The 13,015-nt window shown below is 43.5% G+C and overlaps 1 protein-coding gene across 8 annotated transcripts in view; it reads left to right on the top strand.

The window, feature by feature from the left end:
• The window catches only part of st7l (suppression of tumorigenicity 7 like), a 51,483-nt gene that overhangs the window by 9,178 nt on the left and 29,290 nt on the right, over positions 1-13,015 (top strand). For 4 of the 8 annotated variants that reach the window (XM_061832227.1, XM_061832228.1, XM_061832230.1 and 1 more), the window contains exons 12-14: positions 922-1,072; positions 1,597-1,689; positions 2,089-2,228. In XM_061832227.1, coding sequence (XP_061688211.1) covers positions 922-1,072; positions 1,597-1,689; positions 2,089-2,228 — 384 coding nt within the window. Of the gene's footprint in view, positions 1-921; positions 1,073-1,596; positions 1,690-1,837; positions 1,977-2,088; positions 2,229-3,759; positions 5,993-8,397; positions 8,434-13,015 lie in introns of those variants that run through there. The other 4 variants (XM_061832225.1, XM_061832226.1, XM_061832231.1 and 1 more) reach the window with 3 other exon arrangements.

Consider the following 13,015-nt stretch of genomic DNA (forward strand, 5'->3'; position numbering starts at 1 on the left):
CATTTTTTGCAATGGAACGTCACCGGTGCACGCCTCCAGGCAATTGGTGGTCCTCGGGATCCATCATGGTTGATCGATTCAGAAACCTCCACATCAGTAGCCTTACTTGAAAGGGGGCAGGGAATCGCCACCGAGGCGGGCGGGGGTGGGGTGGGGGGGGACAAACGTGAAGCGGCAATAAAACAGGCCATTTTATATTTACCTACATTTTAGAAGGGCTCAGAAATGATACATCAACAAGTGTTTTAGTCTTTAAAACTACTTCAAACTGAATTACCTTAAACATCAAGTATTAGACGTACTCATTTATCATCTTAAGTGCCAGAAGTTTGACAAAAACAAAAATTCGAATGTGCAACATTCCTTTATGATTTCAATTTGGACTAAGGGTCTGTTAAAAATATCCTCTGTCAAATTCAACCTATATTTATTTAAATGAAGTCATTAATTAGCTAAAATAGCTTGATGAGAAGATATTGAATAGGCACAAAATACTTTTAGTTGACATATTCTGAGTTTTCAGCATGGTGGATCAGCTGGAAAGCATTGGCCTCACAGTTCTGAGGTCCCAGGTTCGATCCCGGACCCGCCTGTGTGGAGTTTACAGGTTCTCCCCGTGCCCGCGTGGATTTTCTCCGGGTGGGCACTCCGGTTTCCTCCCACATCCCAAAAACATGCAACATTAATTGGACACTCTAAATTGCCCCTAGGTGTGATTGTGAGTATGATTGGTAGTTTCTCTCGATGTGCCCTGCGATTGGCTGGCGACCCTCGTCAGGATAAGCGGCAAAGAAAATGGATGGATGGGTGGATATTCTGGGTTTTAAATCATTAGAAGTAGAATGCATGTGGACGCCGTTGAGCCTTTTTTTGTCTGGCGACAGCTGCTCACCTATTGGACATCATCTTTGTGTTGTTTAGTACTTATTAGAGATGAAGAGCCTAATCCTCCCGCCGGAGCACATCCTGAAGAGGGGCGACAGCGAGGCGGTGGCATACGCGTTCTTCCACTTGCAGCACTGGAAGCGGGCCGAAGGTGCCTTAAACCTTCTCCACTGCACATGGGAGGGCAGTAAGTAACTCCTTCACTTCCATTGTTGTCCACTTTTTCAAATTGCTACAAATTGGTTCATTCTTAGTTATTGCTTTTTGGCAAAATAAATGACCACTTTGTGGTCTTTCTCATACTGAAAAGTGCACCACATATTGTACATTTACACATAATACGGGTCAAGTGCGTAACTGCTAAAAATCATCTGGAAGTTTTGTTTTGGGTTTTTTTTGTTGTTTTTTTTTTTTTTGAAAATTCAGCCTCAAATCTAATTTCTCCTAGTCACCTGAAATTTGGTAAGTCGACTCAAAAAAGTCTCCAAGGAAGACGCCAAGTTGGAGTTCTGTGGTGATCATAGTACATGGACAGTATTATAAACGATTGGAGGATGACCAGCGCAATGCATAGTAGACCTGACCATCTATTTGTTATCTGACTATGAATTTGTATCACAAATATGGCTTCTAGGTGTATTTATTTTTTTTTTTTTTTACACAATTGAACTGTTAAATTTGATTCATTTCAAACTGTATATATATTTGCAGCATTTCGGATAATTCCATACCCACTGGAGAAGGGTCACCTGTTTTATCCTTACCCAGGATGCACAGAAACAGCAGATCGGGAGCTGCTACCATGTAAGTAAAACCCCAAAACGTCTGAATCAAGTGTGAAATTACACAGCCGAGTAAATTAGCTGCCATTTACATTCTGGATTTTGCCGGGCTCCTGTAACTGCAGGACTAATTTGCATAATAACATAGTAATAACAGCCCCCATGGCTAGTTCCTCTCCGTGATGATCTGCCGGCGGACTGGGTGAAGTTTACGCCATTTCAAAGCGACTGACAACACGGAAACAGACTCATGTCGAGTGGCGTCGTAGTGGCGCCAGATAGCTTCTAATAACCGACACATAATGAAAAGTTGAGTGACGACGTTAACAATCACAAACAACAAACTTGAAAGTCAAGTCATTTAACCCACTTTTTTTAAAAAATGGATTTGAAAGCACACATCCGTCGTGTCACCCTCCAGCCTTCCACGAGGTGTCGGTGTACCCAAAGAAAGAGCTTCCTTTCTTCATCCTCTTCACCGCGGGCCTTTGCTCCTTCACCGCCATGCTGGCCATGCTCACGCATCAGTTCCCCGAGCTCATGGGCGTCTTCGCCAAAGCAGTAAGTATCCGCTCGTCTCACTCGTCCTTCGCCTTAAAAGGCTCCCCCCCCCCCCCCCCCCCCGGTTACTTGAGCTTTTTGTTTTTTTTTTTACGAGTTTCAATAATCTTATTTGCAACGTGAGACTCCCGCTGTAATTGCCGCCTTCCATTACTGTCAGGCTCACGGCAGCCGTAGGCCCGTAAAGTGTAAAGCGCTTCCTCCGCCAATACGAGGTCGAGCGCAGGCCAAGGTGTAGCCGTTCGCCAATTGCGAACGCGGATGCGCGAAAGCCTGCGTGCGTGACTTCCGTGTGCTGTTTATTTACAGTTAAGGTGTTGTTTGGCGGGCATCTCACTTCACAGCCGCCATGTTTATTAGTCCGGCCGACATGAGGCTGACACGCACGCGGTTGCGGAGAACATCGAGTACTGCTTTTTTTGTTTTTGTTTTGTTTTGACAAAAGATAAGGCACAGATGGGATTTCAACTGGGGTAAGCTGGTTTTTGTGTAAATGTGCAGAAGGACTGCATGAAAACCACCAAAGGTGGGGGGATGGGACACGGGGTCTCCTCTGCCCTTTTTGAAGATAAACACATTTTTTGTCGAGCTCCTGCTGGAAACATGCAAGTGAGTGTACAGGAGCAGAGATCTCGCTTGTCATCGCACTTTCATTTTAGCACGTTTCAAAGTTGGAAATGTTCCATGGGAATCAACGGGAGATTAACGGAATTCCATCCAAATAAACCAAAAATTTACTCAACTTTAACTGAAGTCTATTACAAGGAGAATGTAGTTTAGCATAATCCTGACGAAAACATCAAGATGTCATGCTTTTACAGCAGTACGTTGTCCTTTCCTTTTTTTTTTTTTTGTGCTGTGTTGAGTCAAAATTTAAAGTATGAGCCAGCTGCAGATCGAGTGATGTTTAAAAAAAAAAAAAAAAAAAAGGAAATACAAATTAAGCAATCACGATACTGTAATACATTTGCAAGTAGGCAAAGAGAGGCATCCATTTTGCATTCATGTCTGCTAAAGAGAAATCAAAATGTTTTTGTGCTTCAATCGGATATCTTTCCATTAAATCCCCCTCAATCCCCATGGGAAGTTTCTAATTTGAACGATTTCTTGAAAATTATTCAACGCTCAGCCATTCGTGTCTTAACCGGTGGCAACAAAAGTGAGCGCATCTTTTCGGGAAAATTTTGGCCCAATTAACCAATCCATTCCCCCCCCCCCCCCCCCGTGTCGTACCCCTGGTTAGTGTTACTATGTCACAGTTGTAAATCGGGATCAGGGGTGTTTAAAATTTGTGTGATCGCGCTCGGAATCTCTCGTATTGGTCACTGGAAGTTCAGTATGAGGCCTCATCCACGCTACACTTTTCCACAAGGTGTACACTGACAATGGAAATATGTCATTAATTATTTACAAAATTTGGAGAGACGTGCGCTGTTTTGGGATATTGAAGTTGGAATTGGGCGCTCGGGCCTACTTGTTTGAATCCAGGCCGATTTCCAACAGTGGTTGGATTGTTTGTCCGTTTTTGAAGGTTTCGTTGCGGCACTCAGCTTCCCCTCCCTTTCCAGTTCTTCAGCACACTGTTCGCGCCACTGGGCTTCTTTGCGGACAAGATGGAAAGCTTCATGCCGTCCAGTTTTTGGCACCAACTGACTCGGATCTGACCCCAAGACACACGCACACGCACACACACACTGGGAAAAACAAAGTTGCTCTCCTGTCCTCAGCATTACTGTCTACTTGCTGCTCTGTGACTGATTACGTTGGCCCGAGTCGTATCAACACAGCAGACAGTACCACTCTTAAGACACTCGCTCTTCCAGCTGCCTGCAGCGTGTCCAAAAAGTCCACATTTTATTTGTCACGAGGGGAAGACGAGATGGTGCGCACCATTTTCGAGCTGGTACGAGAACAAATTGTCATACACGTTGCGTGTGTTTTTTTTTTGGCCAAAAATGGCCGTCATCTGTTTGGCACAGCACTTCCGGCGTATTCAATGTGTGTAAGAATCGTAGAATATTAATCATAAAATCACAAAAACAGCAGATACATCCCAATATTCATGTAACCGCAGAAGTAAGAGCAGTATTTTTCCGCATTAATGATCAGAAATACAAAATTGCCGTATTTCATTCATGGGCAGGGTGGCAATTTTTTTTTTTGCCACAATCAAGGAAATAACCCCAAGTTATATGATAACTTTACTAATTTATTATCTCGTCCCAAAAATCTCAACTGCTAACTTTGACCGATGAGTTATCCTCTCCTGATACCAAATTATGGCTACAGATGAAAACACTTCAATATTTTGATATACTGAAGGATTTAATGCGTGAAAATCGTGATGTCCCAAAAATACGACGCTGCCCACGAACGGGTTATTGACCCATGTCATCCACAAAGACAAATAAAGGCCCCGCAATGAGGAAAAACGATGGGTTGTAACTGGAGTGATCTCGGTCGCACACTGATATTGAACCGTGAGCAGCATTTGAACTCTCTTGCTAGCCAAAACCGCAGCCCCTGGCAAAACTTGCTAACTGTGTCTCAGATTGCTTCAAGTGTGAAGTCGTGCCACATGAATAAATCCAATGTTGCGTCACAATTTTTACGCTTATCCTCAGAATGGCTAATTTAGAGTTTGAATCGTTATTGTTCTCGTGATGCTCGATCGCTCCGTAATAGTCCAATTTTATTTTGGTTTCAATTCCCGTTTGAATAAATAGTAACACTGCAATATTATTGCAAAAAAACGAAACATTTATGCAAATGACTGGCCCATCTGCTGTTGAGTAAAACATACAATATTCTCTTTTGACTTCTTTTTTTAATCCACTTCATGTAACTTTTATTGTTGGACTGTAATAGTCACAAAATTGGATTTTTAACAGATAAATGACTTCCACTAAAAGACAACCCCTTTCTGCAGTTGAGTAAATACAGTAATCAATTTTTATTTTGTTTTAAATGCGCATTAATATACATTCAAATATTGTGTATATTTCTATAAATCCACTCCAATAGACAAGTCCTCAATCTGCATTGGAGTAAAGTGTTTGTGCCAAACGTATCTTTTGTAATCACGGCCAAAAACGTTCAACCATGGTTTCATCGGACCGTAACACGTTTTCCTTCCCATCCCATCCCATTTTCTGAGCCACTCATCCTCACGAGGGTCACGGTAGCGCTGGAGTCAGTCATAAGGCAGCAGGCGGGGTACACCCCGAACTGGTTGCCAGCCAATCGCAGGGCACACGGAGACAGACGACAGTTGCACTCCCAATTCTATTTCCCTACGTTTAAGAAACGTTGCCATGGTTTGATGAAATGAAGGTTGAGAAGAGTTCTGACTCAACTGATCCGTAACGTGCCACGTTCTAAATTGTGCCCAAAGCTTCCCCTTTTGCGATGCCGCATTACCTTACAAAAATCACATTTTTCAACAACAATGACGACATTTGCAGGTTGTAATAGGCACCAGGCATCCACGATCACGCAGTAACCTGCTACAATTTCATAACTAATTGAAGTGCCTTTTTTTTTTGTCCCATCCGTCAACAACTGAGCTTCGCATTGACTCTGATAAACGACCTCCCCCCCCCCCCCAAAAAAAAAAAAGACAGAAAGAAAAGGGCCCGTGTGACGACGCTTACTTATGAAATACGACACAGCAGAAATGTAAAAGTACGTGCTGAAGGCAGGAGACCCTTCTCATGTTTGAAAAGCGCTTGAAACAAAACTTGCAATAAAATGACTCCTGCGAAAGCCGAATATTTGTTCTGGGGTGTTTTCATTACGCCGGTGTTGTTCTGGGCTCCCTTTTTGTTTTGATCCACACGACGCCACGTTTGTCTACCCGTCAGAAACGTCAAATGTCTCCTACGGGACGTCGGCGTGTGTTTTTTTGCGTTGCGATTAGAGGACTCCACAGCCGTCAGCGGGTGCTTTTAGGTCAACTTAACGGTGCCGCCTTCGCACCGGGCACACTCGTGAAGCTTTTCGTGTGTTTTTGCTAGTTCCTAAAGTGTGTGAAATTCGTTTTGCTTCATTGCTAAGAGCGACACACACAAAAAAAGCAAAGAACATGATTTGTACCGAATTGTGTAAAGACACAAAATTGTCATTAGTCAAATGTCCTGCCACGAAACACAAACTTTTCAAATGAAAACTACAGTAGAGCCTCGGTTCTCGACGTTCTAGACGACTTTGGTTTGGAAATAGATTTGTTCGAAAACCGAATCAACCGCCGCACGGGTTCTGTTGTTTCCGGGGTTTTTTTTTTCGGCGAGTGGGAATTCACAACAGAGCGCGTCGTGGGTCAGCTGGTCTGGCCCCGCACGTTCTGTTAATTCCGGGTTTTGATGGGGGCGTTCAAGTACCGATTTTCATTCGAAAACAGAAGCAAAAAAAAAATCTTGAAATTTTCATCCAAAAACCGATTTGTTCGAGAACGGGGACGTTCGGGAACTGAGGCTGTTACTGTGCATATTTTGGCACCAATTCTTTATATTTTGCCATGACAAAAAGAGGGCCTCACACTATTTATTGCCATTTCCATTTCAAAATTACCGTCAAACGGAGAATTATCTGTCATTTAAAAAACAAGCCCATCCCTGCTGCCTTAGTCAACGTCTCTTAATGTAAACTTTAGTTTCCGTTTTTTGAAGTGAGTGAAGGATTAATTACGTTTCCGTTTGTTGCAGTGATTAAAAGAGGACTTGAGATACAAGCAGGGTCAAGGAACAAATTAAACTCATTCCCAGACACCAAAAACTCAACATTTCGGTTAAAACAACGAATCTTTTGTCACTATTTTGACCTAAATATCAAAGATTTGGCCATGAGAACCACATACGCCTACATCCATCCATCCATTTTCTTAGCCGCTTATCCTCATAAGGGTAAAGGGGAGTGTTGGAGCCTATGCCAGCTGTCAACGGGCAGGAGGCGGGGTACACCCTGAACTGGTCGCCAGCCAATCACAGGCCACATCGAGTCGCACTCACAATCACACCTAGGGACAATTTAGAGTGTCCAATTAATGTCGCGTGTTTTTGGGATGTGGGAGGAAACCAGCGTGCCCACCCGGAGAAAAACCACGCAGGCGGGTCCGGGATCGAACCCGGGACCTCAGAACTGTGAGGCCCACCGTGCCGCCCATATAAACGCATATGCTTCAGTAGTGTTATGACAATTTTGTGTCACCAATCGCCACGGAAACCAGATTTTTGTAATAACGTGACAAAAACGTTTGTGACATGAACACAAAATTTTGCCACGCGAACACAAAGGTGTTCCCCAAAATGCAGGATTTTGTCATGAAGTCCGCGAGGTTTTGAGCAATAAATACTTTAGCCATCTAATCATTCTTACAATATTGATAAGTAGTATAATAAAGCTGTTCTCACGTGTTTAAAAAGTAGCAAAGTGCTTGTTTGAAAGCCAGTCACACAGACACACACGCCGGGATCGGCTCCAAGACTATCAGCTCCAGATCACCTCGCTAATTGCACGTGAACACGACGCGATCGTCACTTTGTCCTTTTGCGAGGAAGGAAACGTCATGTAACGATTCCTCAATCGCTCTCTCGTATCGCGACATCAGCGCTGACATGAATACCCGCATACCCTTAAAAGAATAACAAGATTTGACAACATGATATTTCTCCATTCCTGCAAATAAGCAGAACAATTCCCAGTTAGCATACTGTAAATATTTATTATGTGACAGAGTTGTACTTGAGACTTTTTTCTTTTTTTTTTTTTAAATTATATATTATTATAAGTGACAAAGCACTAAATCACTTTTTTTTTTGGGGGGGGGGGGTTAGAAATATCTCAGTATGAAGAAATATTGCAGATACTTCTTTTTCAATTCTACTGGGATCGTTTTTAGTACATGAGATCATGTGCACCCCGACTGTAAATCACCGTTTGCAGGCGAAGTGACGGCTTTATCTGTTTTACTGCTTTTGCGTTTTGATTTAAAGTTACTGCAATACAACCTTGAAAGTTTAAGGTGGTACGATTTGGAAAGCGGCACCAATTCCTCTTGGAAAGCTTGAAAAAGTTGGAGAAAAGTGCTGAATAATCATCTTGGATGACGTCACGCGAGATATCAGCTAAGTGAACGTGTTTTGCTTTTGCATTTTTCGCGACGTCACCAAAGACGACAGACTGAAAAAATGTCATCGGCCGTCCACGTCACGATGCTCTGCAAAGTTTGGATCCAGTAAACGTGTATCCTTTGTTGATTTTTATTTATTTTACAATATATATAATAATACGACACTGGCAGCTGTTCTTTTAGGCTAACAATATTTTGTCTGTAATGCTAAAAATAACTGGCATAAAACAATGTATCCCAACAAATACATTTCACTATAAAAATGCAGTATTTTAACACAAAACCACTAGCGACCCCCCCCCCTAAAACACCTTATGTGAAGTTTTGTTCTAAATAAATATTGATACTTTGCCAGAAAAATGCTCCATTTTGCCATAAAAAGCCCCGATATCTGTAACTTACTTTGCTGGAAGTTTATTTTTTCTTTTTGTTTTTTTGAAAAAATGCTTTAGAATTTATACTTTTATGCTAACAATGTAGTACCAGGCGCCACGGTGGCTCAGCTTGAAAGCGTTGGCCTCCCAGTTCTGAGGACCCAGGTTCAACCTGAGCCGATAGCGGCTTTGAATGCAGATTAGGCCGCCATCCGGTAAAGTGTGCTCTGCCGTATACTAGTAGCGCCTCCAAAGAAGGACCTTTCCGACCTGTCAATCACTCGTGAAATAATAGCCAATCAGAGTGCCGCATTGTCTTGACCCCTGGCTTGACGCGCCCCTCTCACCGTATTGTCCCACAAGCATTGTTGGTGGTCAGTAGCGTGCGCTTGGAAAAAGTTAATGGTATGAAGGAAATGGTCCTCAGATGCGTTTGGGGAACGGGCAATTCTGATGAAAGATATCCTGCGAGGTTGATTCATTTTCCAAAGCCTTAAAACACAGTTGACCAAATGTCTACGATGGATTCAGGCTCGCGGAAGAGCGCACGTACAACTAAATGTGGACAATATCGACAAACACGAGGCTCCATGTTCGAAGGTAAGTGAGAGAGAAGTATTTTCTCGGAGTTTGATTAAATTTTTATCAGTGCGGGAGAACAACTTTCACCTTGTTAGTGTATCAGTGACCTGCCGAACAAAGTGTGTCGTGTTTATGCCGAAGAGTCGGCTTAGCGATACATAATTGTGCCATGTCATGCAAGAGAAATGTCGATTTGCCTGTTTGTATCGCATCAGACTTTTAAGACAGAGTACTGGTTCAGTTACCAACCAAGTCACTCACTTCTAAAGACTACAATGATATTACTCGTGATATTTTCAGGTAAAAAGTACTCACCCTGCTTTACACCCGCATTACGATTCCACTATTTCATCCTGTTGGATTTCAATATGAAGTTTGTGAGACGTCAAACTTTTTTTTTTTGTATCGATCGCCAACGTCTCGCTGTAACTGTGATATTGCGTCCTGCTCTGTCCAAGATCTTAATTCCGCGTACATATCCTTGGGTGAAATAGTCGAGACCTCTCTGTAGAACTCTCTTGGACAAGTCCGACGCATGTGGCAAACAACATACCGCGATAGAGAATCGACTTCAAATATGTTCCGTTCACTCGTCATTTTGGAAGCTTGCGGGACATGGCTAAGGGGGCGGAGCTTAAGCTCGCCATCGGAAATGTCCATTGGGTATTGGCATCGTGGCCTTTTGAACTTCCTATTGCTTGATTTTATCGTGAAAACGACCTATTCTACCAATGGCATCTGCGAAACCCAGCAAATGAGCTCCACAGCAAATGGTTCGTCGCTCTGTACAAATCCGCCGAGCTCAACGGCGCCGACGACGACGTCAAATCGGACCCGTTCCTCCACGCGTTCGTCGTCGGTCCTCAAAGATAAGCGTGAATACGCATTTTGACCCATTTTTGTTGAAACGCATTGCGCTCCCCCCCCCCCCCCCCACCCCATATTTTTTGCACCGACGTGACAGTCGAAAAGCAAGTTTGAAGGTGCCAGTCATTCAGTTGACTTTGCCACACTGTTGCTATGCGGCGCGTGTCGCTGGAAAGTCACCTGACACTGAACCCGCTGAACTTATTTAGCGCCCCCCACCCACCTACTGTAGGTGCTCGCATTGTCTCCGTCCCGATCATGGCTTGTAGTAGCCGAGCGGGAGGAGAATGACACACGACGGATCAACAAGGTTTAATATAGACGCGGGAAGGTCCGCATTGCCGAGGTGAAAATACCTCCCCCGGGTGGCGGGCCGGGACTGCCAATAGGCCGCGAGCCAATGTCATGCCATCAAAATATGAAACATATTTGGAGGGACCTTCCCGAGCTCACGCGATTCAGAAATCAGGAGGGGAAAATATGGAATAAAGCGTGTGGCAAAAAAACCTTTTCAACAGCGTCAGAGAAGATTAGTGTGTGTATATGTACTGCAAAAATTGACCTAAAAAACAAGTAAAGAAAGTCATGAAATGAGTACTGCTGTATACTACTTGGTCCAAGCAAGCATCTGCCAATCCAGCAGGGAAATTTGACTCGACCAGAACACACAAACAGAGAAAGCCTCGACCCCCCCACCACCACCACCACCACCAATGTCTGAAAAGCAGTGTATTTATACTACCTCCACACCAGTTGAATTATGGTATTTATTATTTGATGATAAATGCTCATAACCAGTAATGAAGAAAGAATCAGAATGGGGAATAAGAATCAGCTGTACTTCCCAAAGAGGTCAAAAACACACCAGGAATTTTTCTCCAGGAGTTGGACCCACATGAGTATGCAATAATTTATAATCCAAAGATCTTTTTTTATGCAAAACATGTTTGAAGCAAGTGAAATGTTCATTTTCAAATCCCGACAACTTCACTGAAGTTTGGGTCGGTTATCAGAAGCCGCTGCTGTTGGCTAACGCTGATCTGGGCCTTCCTGACCAAACCCAATCGCAGCTCTGCTTACCTTTTGGCTTTCACATACATGATCGAAGGGTGTTGCACGTGCGTGTGTTTACGCGTGGCATGAATGTAGATGTGAGGTGTCGCTTGAAAGTAGCTTGGGATTTTCTCCCAGCTGGGTTTTCGAGTCATGCATGGAAAAATGTTATGCGGTGGTTCAAAATGGATGTTCAAAGTCATGGACAGATATTTTTTAGAAATACATTTAGAATGAGCACATTTTCTTCAGTCTGAAAATGGCTCTGGATCTTCACCAAGCCTAGCCGATCACGTCGTGGTTGTGCATGTAAATTAGCCAAGTTGGGACGAGGACAATTCTCAACATTTTGGGGGAAAAAAATCAACAGAATTGTGTCATTTCACACTTGCTGGGTGTGCAGGCACTCCAGGGACACCAATATTTGTAGAAAAGGCATCCATCCATCCATTCATTTTCTTAGCCGCTTATCCTCACGAGGGTCGCCGGAGTGCTGGAGACGACCCCGGCTGTCAACGGGCAGGAGGCGGGGCAGACCCTGAACTGGTCGCCAGCCAATCGCAGGGCACATGGAGGCAAACAGCCGCACTCACAAATCACACCTCGGGGCAATTTAGAGTGTCCAATTCATGTTGCGTGTTTTTGGGATGCGGGAGGAAACCGGAGTGCCCACCCGGAGAAAAGCCACGCAGGCGCGGGGAGAACGTGCAAAGTCCAGGATTGAATCCGGGACCTCAGAACTGTGAGGCCGACATTTTACAGCTGCGTCACCGTGCCGCCCAAAATACATTCAAAAGTCTTTTTTTTTTTTTTTAAATAATATATCCCCTTAAAGTTAAGAATTTGTGAGCACATGTCATATTTCTCAGTGGTTTTCACATGTTCACACTTTAAAATGTTTAAAAAGGAAACAAAAATAGTGAGGCGATGTAACGTCGTCTTTGTCATTTGCCATTAAATTATTGCCACGCCCGTTTGCCAACTTTATGATATTAAATGTAGTCGATATTGCTTTTCTATATCGCGGCGCAGTTCATTTCCAATGGGAAGGTTTCAAACAGCAACCTGCAGCAAGACGTTTTCGCGTTGTGTATTTCAAAATCCAGTCCGCGTTCCCATCGCACGATAAACGCGAGCGACGCTCTCATCATTTACATTTTCTTTTTGTTGTTTGACTTGCGTGTCATTTCTTTGGCCTCCTCTGCCCAAAAAGAAAAGAAAAAAAAAAAAAAGGGGGGGGGGGGACACACTTTAGGTTGGCTCTCGTTCCCCCGGAAAAAATGTGTTGACGCTCCGCATTTTGCCGCTTGTTGTCACATTCATTTAGTAGCGGCCGTCAAAGCCCCCTCGAGTGGTCCTCCGCGGGGGCTTAACGTGACTTCTGGCCGCATTAACCAGATGTTGAAAAGTCCCAACTTGAGGCTCCGTCCTGGCTCCGTTTCAATTAATACTTCATTTCTCGTACACTATTTAGAGCTTGAGGAATGCGCGCTCACTTGTTCTGTCCAGAAAAAAAAAAAAAAATCTGCCTTGTTTGTTTAAATCTACGTCTTTTGCCAGATAAACACTCGATTCTACAATGTAAATGACATAGTTGACACAAAACAACAGTAATGTTGCCCCCCCCAAAAAATTTTTACCCCTGCAAAATACATATTTTGTCTCGCAAACACCCGATTTTACCATTTAAAAAGGACACTTTACACCAAAAGTGCTACATTTTTCCAGAAAACGCTAACCCTAAAAATAAAATTTATCCGTGACAAAAATAGTAATATGCTGTC

Source organism: Syngnathoides biaculeatus, chromosome 10 (assembly GCF_019802595.1).
Source record: "Syngnathoides biaculeatus isolate LvHL_M chromosome 10, ASM1980259v1, whole genome shotgun sequence".
NCBI lineage: Eukaryota > Metazoa > Chordata > Actinopteri > Syngnathiformes > Syngnathidae > Syngnathoides > Syngnathoides biaculeatus.